Below are 15,602 nucleotides of genomic sequence, written 5' to 3' on the forward strand. Positions count from 1 at the left end.
CCCGCAGTTTCTTCTTCTTATTTTATATTTCAGTTGCTTCCTCCACTGTGTCTTCTTTTTTATTTCAGTTGTATCACCAGGAAACGAGGAGGAACCCACCCAACTTGTTGTTTTTCTGTGGTCTCGTCCCGCTCTCCTGCGTGTTTCTCTAAAGAGTTTCCAGAAGGTCTGATGGTAATGCTCATCCATCCTACTGCTTCCCATCCCTCTCTCCCTCTCCCTCCCTCTCTCTTCCTTCTCCTCTCTCTATCTCTCTTTTCCTCCCCCTCCCCTCACTTGGGGTAGTTGCTCAAAGGTGATGAGAGTGACAGGACATCTGGGGTCTGTGTGTGTGTGTGTGTCTGTGTGTGTGTGTGAAACCAAGGTTAAGCTGTGCATCATTTGGGATTAACGCCTCTGACATAAAGACTTTGGATGCTCTTTTACTGCTCAGGCACACACACACACACACACACATGCATGTGTGTGTGTAGCGTCTGTTAGGTGTGATGTAGGCAAAGAACCCTTGTTTTGGTAACCATGGGAACGGCTCTCCTCTCTCTCTCTCTCTCTCTCGCTCTCTCTCACAGACACGCACACACACATGGGTGTTGTTGTGCTACAGCGACACGCACAGACACACACACACTCACACATGTACATACACGTGTTACTGCAAACACACCCACATGCACACACTTTTGCAAACACTCATACACACAGACACACAAACTCACAAACATACACATTTATGCAACTACACTACTCACACATGCACACGCTCATACACAAATGCACAAACACACTAGCACATTAACACACATTTACACACACATGCACAGACAAGCGCCCACATTACTCCAAACACACACGCATAAACAAACACGCACATGCACACACACACATTTACACACACTCATGCAAACTCACACACGTGTGCACACACTCATACACGCACTAATGCACACAAGTGCATAAATACACTTGCACATCCAATCGCTCATGCACACTAAGTGTAGCTTAGCCTAACGATTGGTGTCATTTGTTTGTTGCACATCACCCTAACTATGTCGTCATCAGGGCTGCCTTCAAATGCCTTTCAAAAATGTGAAACGTCATACTTAAACGCTTGACTAAACACAGGGAAGCATTTTTGCTTTATTTTGTTTTTGGGGTCTTTCCAGCCAAGGTTGACACACCACCGCCCTCTGCTGACGCGTGCAGTTACTGCAGCAATTGGACTGATTGGCTGTCCCACCGGAAGTTGTCAGTGGCGTTCTCACTGACATGTAGTTTCTCTCCGTAGCTTTGCTCCCACCTGTCGTACAAAATCTGAATTGCACTCACGAGCTCTTGCTTTGTTTGAGGACTTTTATTGTCCTCTTTTTGAGTTATTTTAAAATGACTCCACAGATGAGCAAAAACGTGTTTCATAATGTATTTTTATTATTTGTAAGGTTTTTACTATTAATATTATTATTTCATGTCTAAGGAAGCCTTTTTAAAAAAAATGTAAAATGACTTTTTAAATAACTTACTCTGAGAGACAGGCACAAAAATCTTGATTTGTGCCTGAATATTATCGTAGGAAATAAAAGTCAAGGTCATGTGTTCATCGTCGTGATGCTGAGCGGGTGGGACCTGGATGGATAACAAGGTGCTGGTGGTCGCGTCGCTGTGGTGGGGGGAGCCATCCTGACCGCCTGCCTGCCTGGCTGCCTGCGCCGAGCTGCGCTCACTGACCGGGGACAATCGACGTATGAGGCCGGCCTCCGCCTGCACGCCGTTGCGGGCCAAGCGCGCCGCCGCAGAGGATGAACGCGGCGGCCGACGTCTCGTCGTCTCTTTTCGGCTTTTTGTCTGCTGCGCCTCGACGGGAGGGAGTCGTGGCCCCGCTTCAGCTGCCTCATATTCGGCTTGCGCTGCTTTCGCCGTCGCTATGTGACGCGCGCAACGCCTGCTGATCGTGTGCGCGCCTGCATCCAGAGCCACAATGGCGAACGACGCGCAGGAAATATCGCCTGACTTCGTGCTCATGCGCCTAGTCTCCGCCGCCGAGGAGGACCGTCCGGATGCGGAGAGCGGCGCCGCGCCGCCGGGGGGGGTCGCGGTGGCTGGGCTGGGCCGGGAGGCGCTGGCTCACAAAGCGGCCTTGGAGCTCAGCCGAGACGCGGGCCTCGAGCGGAACAAAGCCCCGGCGAGCGGCGGCCGCGGTCGTGGCCCGGCTGCACCTGACGTGCCGTGTGCTCCTCCCAGGCCGCTGAGCCCCGCGCAGGCACCGGGATGCGAGTTCGGCCCCGGTCTGCGGCCTCAGCTGCTGGTCTTCTCGGACCTCGTGCGGAACGGGGACGGGATCTTAGAACTGAACGAGCGGAGGACTTCTCTGGGCTTGGACCTGCACAACCCGGGGGCAGGTTGCTCCGAGCCGACCCTCAGTAACAACAATGGGACCCCGGAAGAGGTCCAGCAGCATCTGGAACAACTGGACGGGACCTGGGGTGCGCGTCCTCCGGTCCCTGGGTCAACAGAGCAGCAAGGATCTGCGGAAGTGTGCCACGGACACCGACTCCTGGCCGGCCCGCCCAAGTGGCCCTCGCTGTCGGTAGGCTCCACCCCGCTGGCCGTCATCGACCCCACGTGGACGTGCACCGGCCGGGACCGAGAGGGGGCCGTGTTGGAGCTCGCCCGGAGGTTCGGGGAGCTGGGGGTGGGCGCGGTACCAAAGATGCTCCTCAAAGCGGGCGAGCTCCCGCATTGCGCGTGTCAGGGAGCACACGCGCCGGGCGAGGAGGACGGCGACGACCCGGCCGTCACCAGCGACGCTCTGCTGGTTCTGGAAGGGCTCGGCAGCGACGACGTGGCTGGGCTGGGCCTGCAGGACCAGAGTCCGGACGACCGAGAGCGGCACCGACACTTTTTAGTCGGCACGAAACCAGAACTCGAAATGAGTTCCTTTCGGGCGGAAGTGACGGAGGAGGAGGTCAGCAGCGGCGGGCGATCCCGAGTGACCGACCCGCTTTTACAGGCCTCCCCTTGGACTGGCAGCCAGGCGTCCACCCCCCGCAGGAGACCGGAGAGGTGCGCCAGTGCCCCGCGGACCCCAGGCGCGGCGGCCAAGACGGTGAGGGTGACCGCCAAGCCCAAGAAGGGTTCGCTGAGGTTCCGCTTGAGCAGGTTGCTTCGCACCAAGAGCTGCAGCGGCTCCTCGCACCTGCTGGACCAGGACCGCAGGACCCCCGTCGGGGGGCAGGCGGACGCGCACATGAGCGCGTCTGGACCTGCGCTGGACTCAGACAGGTGAGCGAAACCACTGTGTCAATCGTTCTCACCCCTTTTCCATTGCAAAACCCTGAAAAAGAAGCACTAACACTGTTTTAAAAAAAAAGTCTGATAATGAAGTACAAAGTCTGTAAAAAGCAGAAGTAAAACACGTCTGGGAAAAATAACATAAAAGGTGCCACGCCTGTAATCATCATCTTGTCTTTTTAGTTCCGTTTTTTTCGTTTTTCAGTGAGGAGAAATTCGCTTTGCATGTGCTCTCTTGCTGGCAATTTGGGCTGCCACTTCAGCCTCGGTCAGAGCTGTCACTGCTTCCTGGAGTGACGAGTCTAAAAACAGCTGAGGAAACCTTCGAAATAAAGTTACCCGACCTGAGCAAGTTACACCAAGAAGCAGTGGCAGCGCTGGCGAAGGCTGAAGTGAAAGCCGGAACTGTCAGCAAGGTAAGAGAATTTCTCTTCACCGGAAATTTTTGTTTGTTTGAACAAAAGAAGGCGGCACGGTGACCAACTGGTTAGCACATCTGCCTCACTGTTCTGAGGACCCGGGTTCAAATCCGGCCTCGTCTGCATGTTCTCCCCGTGCCTGCGTGGGTTTTATCTGGGTATTGCAGTTTCCTTCCACAATCCCTAAAACATGCATGCTCGATTAATTGAAGACTCTAAATTGCCCGTAGCTACAAATGGTTGTTTGTTTATATGTGCCCGGCGATTGACTGGCGACCAGTTGAGGGTGTAGCCCGCCTGTCGCCCGAAAATAGCTGGGATGGGCTGCAGCGCGCCCGCGACCCTCGTGAGGATAAGCGGTACGGAAAATGGATGGATGAACAAAAGAAAAAAACCTGATGATGATGATGATGATTTTGTGTATTTTGCCGTCACTGCGATTGTTGTCGTTCAGCAGCAGCCTGGAGCACGAGGCCAGCAGGCTGAGCCGCGCCCACAGTGCCTTCTCCCCCACCTCCCTCGCTGCCTTCACAGGTAAGACCACTTCAATAGTTACATCCCGTCCGCACTATTGCACATACTCGTACATACAACGTACATGCCCAAAGCTGTATTGACACTATCACCAGCTGTCTGTCTGTCTGTCCGTCTGATCATGTCTCCCTCCATTCCATGGTCTTGTCCACTGTGTGCACAGGTGAGACGGTGTCTCTGGTGGATGTGGACATCTCTCGGCGAGGGACCGCCCACACGCCTCACCCGCCCACGCCGCCGCCTCCACCGCGACGAAGTCTCAGCCTTTTGGGTATTCCCTCTTGGTCCCTACTTTCTGTTCTTCGCTCTGTCGTTTTTTTCTTTCTGTCTTTCTACCACTTGTCTGTCTCTATTTCCGGTCTGCCTCTGCTTGTGTTCTGTCTCTGTTTGTCTATACTTCCTATCTGTCTGTCTTTGCTTCTTGTTTCTCTCTACTTCCTATCTGTCTCTGCTTCCTGTCAGTCTGTTTCCTTTTTGTCTATACTTCCCGTCTGTCTGTCTCTACTTCCTGTCTGTATCTGCTTTCGTCACCCGTTTCCCACGTTTTAAAACCACGATAAAATGAAATCTTAAATTAGCAAAACACTGGAGGCCTTGTCATCCAATCAGAGCATTTGTAGTATCCATAAATACATTTATACTGTATATTATAATACATTGATACTTTCAGACGTGTTTCCATATTGACATGCAATATTTTATATCTCTCAAACTATGGTCATTAAAATCTACTTTTTACTACTTTTACTATCTGGAATCAACTCCTCCCTCTTTTCCCTTTTCGCTCACTTCCTTCTTTCCTCACTTTCCTCCTTCCTTCCTTTATCCTGCTTACCTCCCTTCCACATTTCCTTGCTCCGTCCCTCCTTCCTTGCCGTCCGTGTCCCGGGTTCAGACGACATCTCGGGTCCCCAGTCGGGCGGCTTCCTGTTGAGCGTGATGGGCGCGTCCTTGCAGTCCCTCCCCCTGCCACTCCCCCCACCCGCTCCTCCCTCGCACGCCACCATGCATCACAGCCTCAGCCTCAACGGTAAGATGGAATAAAGGCAGGTTAGAGATGGGGAAAAGACATACTGTTAAAAGCAAAAACAGCATAACATCAGTATACAGTATAACAATAATAATAATAATACAAATAATAATAATAATAATAACATTACAGATGAGTTGTATTTCTATGTGGTGGACTGGGAAAGCACCTATTGTTATGCCCCGTGAGGAAGGGATGAAACAAGTAGCAAATAGGACAGGACGGAATGGGACAGGACCAGGATTGTGAGCCAAGCACTGCTACACCATGTTAAGGGGGGATGTAACAAGTAGCGAATAGGACAGGACGAGGCGGGACAGGACAGGGCAGGATGAGGCCATACAAGAAATGGGTAGTGATCCAGGCAGTGCTACACCATGTGAAGAAGTGCTGCAACAAGTAGTAAATAGGGCAGGGCAGGGAAGAATGAGACGTTACGGGGCAGGGCAGGACGAGGACGGACTTGGCCTCACCCATCCGTGAGGGATGTGCGGGCCCAACGCGCCCACGCTGGTTGAACCCGGTTGGGGACACTCTGAAAGCCACAGGTGGACGCTAAAGCCTTTGGTGTTGTATTGTGTGTTATGGTTTAGACGCTTTCCTGCGGGTGCTTCCTCATTCCAACCCATCACAGGCCGACGCGCCGCCTTCCTCCAGGCGGGCCCCGCCGCCCATGCTCTGCGCCCTCCGACGGTCGGAAGCCAGCAACTTCACCGCCAGCCTGAGAGAGCTGGAGAAGGTGCGAACCCTCACGTTATCTTCCCGTCACTTTGCGACACTCATGCTGCAGTATGAAAATTAATTTGAAATTCAAATTGTCTGGTTTGAGGAGAAGCGGCTCAGAAAATGGATGGATGGATGGTTTGTAAAGTAGTTTCTTTCACTAATAAAATAATTCATTCTCATTTTATATTTTATTATTTACAATAAAATTTCAATAATTAACTAATTATTTATTCAGATCAATTAAACATTGTTAAATATGTGTTTTTTATTTGACTAATCAACAAATGATCAATTATTTAATCAGATGAGTATAAAACAATTGAATAAAAATAAATGAATACACTTGAATCATCCAGTTTTAGGAAAAAAACTGCAAAATTAATTAACTATTACAGGGCTTGATAGTCTGATATTAATTCCTTTCCTTTTTCATGATTATCAATGTTATTACCCTACTACTGTATCTGTCTAATTATTTAATCCTTTTTTGTATTTCTATGAAAACATGGTTTCTTGTTGACACACTTTTTATGTTAAAATCTTGCATTCTTGTCTTGTTTGTCTCTGAGTCTTGTTTGATCTGCACCGACACCCTGGTATGTACATACAGTACATAAAGATAGATACAGTAATATATACTAGTGTATGCTGTCATGTACGCTAGTATTATAATGCAATATAATAAAAACAAAAACATGTACAATTCTATGCGGTACATCAATATGTCTCGTGTATCGTGTATACTGTTTTGTAACATGCTTTCGTGGTCCACAGTGTGGCTGGTACTGGGGTCCGATGAACTGGGAGGACGCAGAGATGAAGCTCAAGGGCAAACCCGACGGATCTTTCCTGGTCCGAGACAGCTCTGACCCGAGATACATCCTCAGCCTCAGCTTCCGCTCGCAGGGCGTCACGCACCATACTCGCATGGAGCACTACCGCGGTGAGACAATACACAGACAGACAAGTGCTAACATCAAGTCATAACATGGAGTTTTAACATTACAACGAGGAGTTTTAAGATGACGTTCTAGCATGAAGCTTTAACGTAAAGTGCTAACATGAAGTGTTAACGTCAAGTTGTAAAATACAATTGTCATGTGAAATGCTTAACATTAAGAGGTAACATGCGCTTCTAACCCGCACTTGTACTGTAACGTTCGAACATTAAGTTCAAACATGGTGTTCGAGCGTGGAGTTTTAACAAGAAATGCTAAAATGAAATGCTAGGGTGAAAGTGCTCATATCAAGTTGTAGTTCAAGTTTGAACATACCAAAGTTCTAAAAATAAAAAAATAAAAAAGTTATATTATATATTTCTTCAACAATTCTGACATGAAATTCTAAAAAAGTGCTAACATGGAGTGCTAACATGAAGTATTCCAGCCATCCATTTTCTTTACCGCTTATCCTCACTAGGGTCGCGGGCTGCTGGAGCCTATCCCAGCTATCTCCGGGCGGGAGGCGGGATACACCCTGAACCGGTCGCCAGCCAATCCCCGGGCACAAATAGAAACAAACAACCATTCATGCACACATTCACACCTACGGGCAATTTAGAATCTTCAATCAACCTCCCACGCATGTTTTGGGGATGTGGGAGGAAACCGGAGTACCCGGAGAAAATCCACGCAGGAACGGGGAGAACATGCAAACTCCACACATGCGGGGCCGGGATTTGAACCCCAGTCCCCAGAACTGTGAGCCAGATGTGCTAGCCAGTCGCCCACCGTGCCGGCAACATGAAGTATTAATAATAATAAAACCTTTCATTCAGAAATCTCTTTTCATTGAACATTTCTGAAGTGCAAAGTTCTCACAAAGTGGTAACATGAAGTTTGCGTTTTTAGGCACGTTCAGCTTGTGGTGTCACCCCAAGTTTGAGGACCGCTGCCACTCTGTGGTGGAGTTCATCGAGCGCGCCATCATGCACTCCAAGAACGGAAAGTTTCTCTACTTCCTGCGCTCCAGAGTACCAGGTACTCTTCTACTGTATATATATGGCCAAAGCAAGAAAAGTATTCCAGTGGTCCTTAGAGATATGAGTGACCTGAAAAAAAAGAAGTGTTTAATGCCACTGAAGTTTTCAGTCAAATTCAACATAAAACACAGACAATTACACCGCGTATATTTTGAACAACCACAACTTAGCCTTTCAGTCTGCTAGCACGATGCTAATGCTACTTAGCATCTATGTTGCTGTGCTTTAACCCTTGAAGCAATGGATTGAAAACAAACGGTGCAGCAACAACTTGTACACTGACAATATAACAGTACTCCAGTGGGATTGACAATAACGCCTCAGTGAACAGTATACCTGTCGGTCTGTTTTCTAGAAAAAAAATCCTCATGTTACAATAACACATCTTTGGAGAAAAAAAACGAAATATCAGAATACAGTTGTATTTTCTCAAGAAAGAATCAAGTTGTAAGACAATTTGTTGGGGTAAAGCATCGTAAACGTACAAGAATAAAATCACATTTTCCAAGTTAAAGTCGTAATGTTGAAGTCAAAGTTTAACTGGGGAAGAAGAATACCTTTTAAAATATGACTATATTTTAAAAATTTAAATGACTCCCACAACTTCGATGCAAATTTTTGTTACCCCATCAATAGGGTTTTACATTGTATGTTCGCATTAAGATGGTAACTTAAGTATGTGTTGTATTTAAATGGACAATCATACAATGTGTGTCGCTTTTTTGTTGTGTGTTTAGTTTTACAGTAACTGTACAGTAAAGTCAGTTTTGCAGTATGTACCCATCTTGTTTTTTGTTGTGCTTGTATATGAAATATTGAAATAAGAACTATATTTGCATATAGTTAGCATCTTTGTCCACTCATATGTTAATACAAGTATTCAAAAGTTGAAAGATATAATTTTACTGTACATTTAAAACAGATACAAAGTGTGTGATTGATTTGCGATTAATTGTGCTTAAATATTTTAATTGATTGAAAACCCTCGAAGAAAGTCAAGTTTTAAAAAGTGAATTAAAAAAAATGCAACTTTATTCTTGTAATATAAAGGCTTTTATTCTGGAATAGACTGCCTTTATTTTCAAGCACGTGGGAGGGGTAAAACTACTAAAACGTGTTTTTCCACGTGTTGTGTGCGGCAGTGGAAGGTATCTCCGCGCGAGTGTTCTTTGTAATGTTTTTTTTTATTTGTGCGTGTTGTGCAGGACTTCCTCCGACGCCGGTACAGCTTCTGTATCCCGTGTCTCGCTTCAGCAACGTTAAGTCTCTGCAGCACCTCTGCAGATTCTGCATACGCCAAATCGTGCGCATCGATCACATCCAACAACTTCCACTGCCCAGGTCGGCTCACCCCCACTTTCAAACCTGGAGTAGCCTTTGAAGCCACGGTTAGGGTTTCAAATTAGGGTTTCATGTTATGGTTTCAAATCATGCTTCAAAACCTGGATTAGGGGTCTGAAATGAGGGTTTAGGGTTTCACATTGAGGTTTCAAGACTGGGTTAGGGTTTGAAATTAGTGTTTGAAGATAGGGTCAGGGTCTGAAATTCGGGTTTCAAGATAGGGTTATGGTTTTAAGATTTATGGTTAAGCTTATGGTTTCTAGGTAGGGTTTAAAGCGAGGGTTAATGTTTTAAATTAGGGTTTTATACCTGGGTTCTGGTTTCAACTTAGATCTTAAAGCCAGGGTTTCAAAGAAGTATCACGGTGTGAAATTAGGGTTTCAAGCCAGGGTTTCAATCTACGATAGGTTTCAAATTAGGGTTTCCAATTTGGGTAGTGTTTTAAGGTACTGTTAGGGATACACGTTAGGGTTTCAAGAGAGGGTTAGGTTTTGAAATTAGGGTTTTAATTCTGAAGGAAGTTAGGGTTTGAAATTAGGGTTTCAAACAAGGGTTAGGGTTTTGAGGCAGGTTTATGGTTTGAAGCCAGGCTTTTATAGATAGGGTTAAGGTTGCAAATTATGGTTTGAAGCGAAGTTTGTGTTTCAAAGAAGCGTTTTGGTTTCAAGTTAGGGTTTCAAGACAGGGTTAAGGTTTGAAATTAAGGTTTGAAGCCAGGGTTAAAATGTGGGGTTATGGTTTCAAATTAGGGTGTCAAACTCGTGTTAGGGTTTAAAATTAGGGCTTTAAGATAGGGTTAGGGATACAATTTAGGGTTTTAAATTAAGGCTAGGATTTTAAATTAAGGTTTCAAGACAGGATTAGAGTTTGACATTTGAAAAAGGGTTAGGGTTTGAAATTAGGATTTCAAGCAAGCGTTTCAAGACAGTGTTTAAAGCTGCAGTTAAGGTTTTCAAATTAGGGTTGAAGCCATGGTTTGGGTTTCAAAAAAGTGTTAACGTTTCAAGTCAGGGTTTCAGGACGGGTTAAGGGAGTGAAATTAGGGGTTGCGTTTTGAAAAAGGTTGGGTTTCCAATTAGGCTTTCAATGCTGGGTTGGCGTTTCATGTTGAGATTTAGGGTTAAGGTTTCAAATTAGGGTTTAAAGCCAGGCTTAGTGTTTCAAATGAGTTTCATGTGTGTGTGTGAGCGCAGGTCACTGGTGTCGTACCTAAGTAAGTTTTATTACTACGACCCCGAGGAAGAGATGTACCTGTCAATCAAAAGCATCCGGGCGACGCTGGAGGTGCACACGTAGCACAAACAACAAAAACAACAACATGTATGTATTTAAATCAATCACTTCTTCATTACGTTATAATTTTTTTTTTTTTTTTTAAAACATCTTCAACATCACATATGTGAAAGCAAGCATTTAATTCCTCCAAAACCCGCTATATGCAGAACGTCAAATCCGGAAAACTGGATAGCTGATGTCCAGTGTATGCCACGCTTACGAGCATGACTACAGTTTGATGACATAATGGTTGAAGCCGAACTTGCTAAAATGTTGTTGTTTTTTTTATGGCTGGTGTCTTCGGACAAAAGTAAAATACATGTATATCGTTTGCTTATACAAATATGATAACACGAACAATGCCTAAACATCGGCTATTCTCATCTTTGGTGGTTCTGTGGTGACACCTTGTGTTTAAAAAAAAAAAGACACTTTACATTTAAAGTTTCTAAAGTTGCTCTTTCAAGGCCCCCTTCGCCATTCACCCGAACCGGGAGGAAGTTGCTTAGACCCGTTTGGCAAATTGCGGAAGTAGGTTGTGCATGTACCAGATTGTTCGCACTTTTTAGCCGAACTCAATAGTTATTAGCATTCGTGTCATAGCCTGTAACATTCTACATTATAAGTTTAAATGTAAATAAAAAATAGTTTGTTTTTTACATTTTCTGTATTTAAAAAATAAATAAAACATGCAGTATCTTATAACGTTCAACGTTTTTGAAGTTTACTTTTTAAATGAAAATGAAAAATTAAAATAAGTGTAATACTGTAACATTCATCTTCTTCTTTTTTTTTTTTTTTTTTACATTTTTGTAATTTCTTGTATTAAAACAAATGTGTGATATATTGTAACATTTAACTACAATCAAGAAATGTATTTAATTTTAAATAAACATTATTTTTAAATTATTTCAATTAAATGTAGAAAATGTTGAAATAAAACTATTAACTTTCAGTTTTAATTTTATGAATAAAATTTTTCAAGTGTGCCGTTTTAGTATTTTAATATGATAGAAATTGAAAAATGTATTACTTTATCCATCCATCCATTTTCTGAGCCGCTTCTCCTCACTAGGGTCGCGGGCGTGCTGGAGCCTATCCCAGCTATCATCGGGCAGGAGGCAGGGTACACCCTGAACTGGTCGCCAGCCAATCGCAGGGCACATACAAACAAACAACCATTCACACTCACATCCACACCTACGGACAATTTAGATTCCCCAATTCATGCATGTTTTTGGGATGTGGGAGGAAACCGGGGAGAACATGCAAACTCCACACAGGCGGGGCCGGGGATTGAACCCCGGTCCTCAGAACTGTGAGGCTGACGCTCTAACCAGTCGTCCACCGTGCCGCCCTGTATTACTTTAATTAAATGTAAATGAAATGTTAATTGAATAAATTGTGCAAGAGCTTTTAACATTTAACGTTTGGAAAATATTTTTTAATTGAAAGTAGTGTAATATCTTGTAACGATTGACTGTAAATGTTTTACATTTATTTGTTTTTTTCAAAAAGTGTGCCATTTTTGTATTTTTTTTTAAATACATGGAAACATCCATCCATCCATTTTCCGTACCGCTTATCCTCACTAGGGTCGGTGGTGTGCTGGAGCCTATTCCAGCTATCTTTGGGCAAGAGGCGGGGTACACCCTGAACTGGTCGCCAGCCAATCACAGGGCACATAGAAACAAACAACCATTCGCACTCGCATTCACACCAATGGGTAATTTAGAGTCTTTAATGAACCTACCATGCATGTTTTTGGAATGTGGGAGGAAACCGGAGAAAACCCACGCAGGCAGAGGGAGAACATGCAAACTCCACACAGGCGAGGTCGGATTTGAACCCGGGTCCTCAGAATTGTGAGGCCGATGCGCTAACCAGTCACCCACCAAATATAATTGAACATAAATTTTAATTGAATAAATTGAGTGATATCTTGTCATTTTCTACCTTTTAAATTTGTTTCTATATTTTTAAATAAACATTTGTTTCTTTTATTGTTTGACTTTATTTTGGACTTTTTTTTTAATTGGTTTTGCATTTAGAGTGCGTAATAGCTTGTCAGGTTTAACTTCGAAATAATTATTTTTTTATCACATAACTTTATTTAAAAATATTTTATTTTAAAAAATGTGATATATTCAATAATATAAATAGAATAACTTCGTAAATGTAATATAAAATTATATTTGGATTTTTTTTACATGTTTAATATTTGTAGATAAAAAATAAATAAAAAAGTTAAATAAAATAAACATTTAAAAATGGCATCTTGTAATATTCACATTTAACAGTTACCTGATGCTTTAATTAGAAGAACGAACATCCTTATATGATGATAATGATGATGATAATGATAATTGTTGTTCTTATTGCAGGCTGCTTCGTGGAGGCCTGAGTGGAATGAACGGTCGCTGGAAGGAGGACCTGTTGCTGCTCCAGCTCCTCTTGTTCTTCCTGTGTGGACTGTCAATCAGCACGGAGGAGAATTTTGCCGGTGCTGGTGTTGTTCCTCAAAGTTCTGCTTGGAGATCAAACAACAGCTGGACTCAAAAGTGCTTTTTTGGTTTGTTTGTTGTTTGTTTGTTTGGACAACTCCTCCTTTTTCTCTCCAGACTTCTCTTTCTCTTACACTCTTTCTGTCCAGTGATGCTCTCAGGGCAGACCCCCCCCCCCCGCCCACACACACACACACACACACACACACACACAAACACCATTTATAATACACAAACTTTTATTCTATGCTTTATGTTGTCTTCTCAATGTAAGGAGACCTTCAAAACTCATACAGCAGCACCCCTGGAAAGTTAGGGGGAAAAAAGCCCCTGCCACCAGGTTCACCCATCAACATGAAATTGAGTGGACATGTCTATCATAACAGGATGCACTAAAAAGTCTCAAGGACCCGTACCCATTTTGGTTTGAAACAGCCATTTTAGAGTCAATTTGGCCATTCACACGAATGAAAGAAATTAGCCCCTCCCACTAGTTTCACTGATCGACATGAAACTGGGTGTATACGTCTGTAACAGGATGCATCAAAAAGTCTAAGGACCCATGCCTGAAGCTTAACAGGAAGTCACCCAATTTGGGTGACTTGAATGGCCAATTTGGCCATTCACGCAAATAAATAAATAAATAAATCAGTTCCCATCTCCAGTTTTACTGAACTACATAAAATTTGGTGGATATGTCTATCATAACAGGACAAACCAAAAACTCTCAAGGACATGGCCAGAAGTGATCAGGAAGTCAGTGACAGTATTTTGGTTTGACGCAGCCATTTCCAGGTCAATTTGGCCATTCATGGGAATGCGAAAAATCAGGCCCTGACACCTGTTTCACCAATTTACAAGACATTTGGTGTACATGTCTATCAAAAGAGGACACACCAAAAAGTCTCAAGCACCCATGCCCAGAATTGATCAGGAAGTCAGTTATTTTGCTTTGAAGTGTACATTTTAGGGTCAATTTGGCCAGTCACGCAAATTCGAAAAAATCAGCCCCTGACATCAGTTTCACCAATTTACAAGACATTTGCTGTACATTACTATCAAAAAAGGACACGCTAAAACGTCTCAAGGACCCAATTTTGATCAGGAAGTCGGCGATTTCGATTGGAAGCAGCATTGCGCCAAAGTTTGATGATCATCTGGTTGATCTAATTATCTACAGTAGATTGTGGATTTAATGAAGTGGCTGCTAAGTGTATACATGTCAGTGGTTGACTAACCTTAGAACACAGTGTGTGTGTGTTTGTGTGACCTAAGTCATTCACGTGTTGAATTGTGTTTCCTCGTTCTGTTTCTCACGAGATGGACACTTTTTTAAATCAACTTTAAAGCAAAAAATGAAAACTTGTGACGTCTGTTTTTTTTTTGTTTTTTTTTTATTTCCTCTCAACTCCAAATGTCCTCAGCAGAGTTTTCTGTCCATTTTCTATCCCGTTTGGGGTTGTAGTACCAGATCAGGGATTAAGTAGATATCAAAACTCTGTTCACCCCTGTTCAAATGCCAGGTTTCTGTGGTATTCTAAAAATGGGACCGAGATAAGATGTCTTTCCACCATTAATGTGACCCATAACCTCTAAATATCTATTCAAAGTAATCTTTTAGTGAGGGGAAGTAAAATAAACAACTGAAAAATTGTGGTTGTATAAGTGTGCACACCCTCTTATGACTGGGGATGTGGCTGTTGAGAATTAACCAATCACATTTAAAGGGGGAATTAATACACACCATTTAAAGTGCCTCTGAACCCCAAACGAAGTTCAGCTGTTCTAATATACTTTTCTTGACATTTTTTTGCATTCTAGCAGAAGCCTGAAGATTTTGCGCTAATGATGATTGTTCTTTGGAACGTGTCATAATTCCATCCACCAAGCCCCCAGTTCAGTTAAAGAAAAACAGCTCCTGTTCATGATGCTGCCACCTGTAGGTATGGTGTTGTTTTGGTGATGAGCGGTGTTGTTTTTGCGCCAAACTTGCCTTTTACAAATATAACCAAAACGCCTTTAATCTTGTAATATTACAACGTTTTAAAATTTAATTTTAATCTCTTAAGATTGCGACTTTATCACGTCAGTAATAATAATAAACATTGTTCAATAAATTTATCTGACAATGTTGTCAATCAAAAGCAAGATTTTTTTGTTTTTTTGGTAAAGGCAGTATGTTTGTAGCTACTAAGTGTAAAGGCAGTATGTTTGTAGATACTAAGGTCGACGGGTTGCCCACCTTGTTCAGACCGCCCGCCCCTCAAGTCTCACATTGGATCTTCGTCACGTCACTCAAACTTGAGTCCTGCTCGAATAGGCTGCAAACTCGTGTGGGCAACCTTCAAAGAAACGCTCCGGAGCAATTTCTCCCCACGCCATTGGTGGAGCCGTCATCCATCGATTGACGTTTACTAAAGTCGCTCTCTGATTGGATATATTGAATCTCAATCACAACCATGTCTTAATATGATTGGTCGCTTTTGCCGCCAATCAGATCTTCTTTG

At 43.7% G+C, this 15,602-nt stretch overlaps 1 protein-coding gene across 2 annotated transcripts; it reads left to right on the forward strand.

Moving 5' to 3' along the window:
* Window positions 1-1,625: 1,625 nt before the first annotated feature.
* On the forward strand, window positions 1,626-14,391 carry socs7 (suppressor of cytokine signaling 7). 2 transcript variants are annotated; one of them, XM_061680677.1, is made up of 9 exons: window positions 1,626-3,276; window positions 4,159-4,238; window positions 4,402-4,509; window positions 5,862-6,007; window positions 6,769-6,937; window positions 7,845-7,973; window positions 9,181-9,316; window positions 10,510-10,636; window positions 12,976-14,391. In XM_061680677.1, exons 1-8 carry the CDS (start codon window positions 1,973-1,975, stop codon window positions 10,610-10,612), a joined length of 2,175 nt encoding a protein of 724 aa, XP_061536661.1. In that variant the 5' UTR covers window positions 1,626-1,972; the 3' UTR covers window positions 10,613-10,636; window positions 12,976-14,391. The 2 variants fall into 2 exon arrangements, with proteins under 2 accessions (XP_061536661.1, XP_061536662.1); XM_061680678.1 differs by having other exon boundaries at window positions 4,162-4,238.
* The last annotated feature ends 1,211 nt before the right edge of the window (window positions 14,392-15,602 follow it).

The sequence above is a fragment of the Phycodurus eques genome, chromosome 6, assembly GCF_024500275.1.
Source record: "Phycodurus eques isolate BA_2022a chromosome 6, UOR_Pequ_1.1, whole genome shotgun sequence".
Classification (NCBI taxonomy): Eukaryota; Metazoa; Chordata; class Actinopteri; order Syngnathiformes; family Syngnathidae; genus Phycodurus; species Phycodurus eques.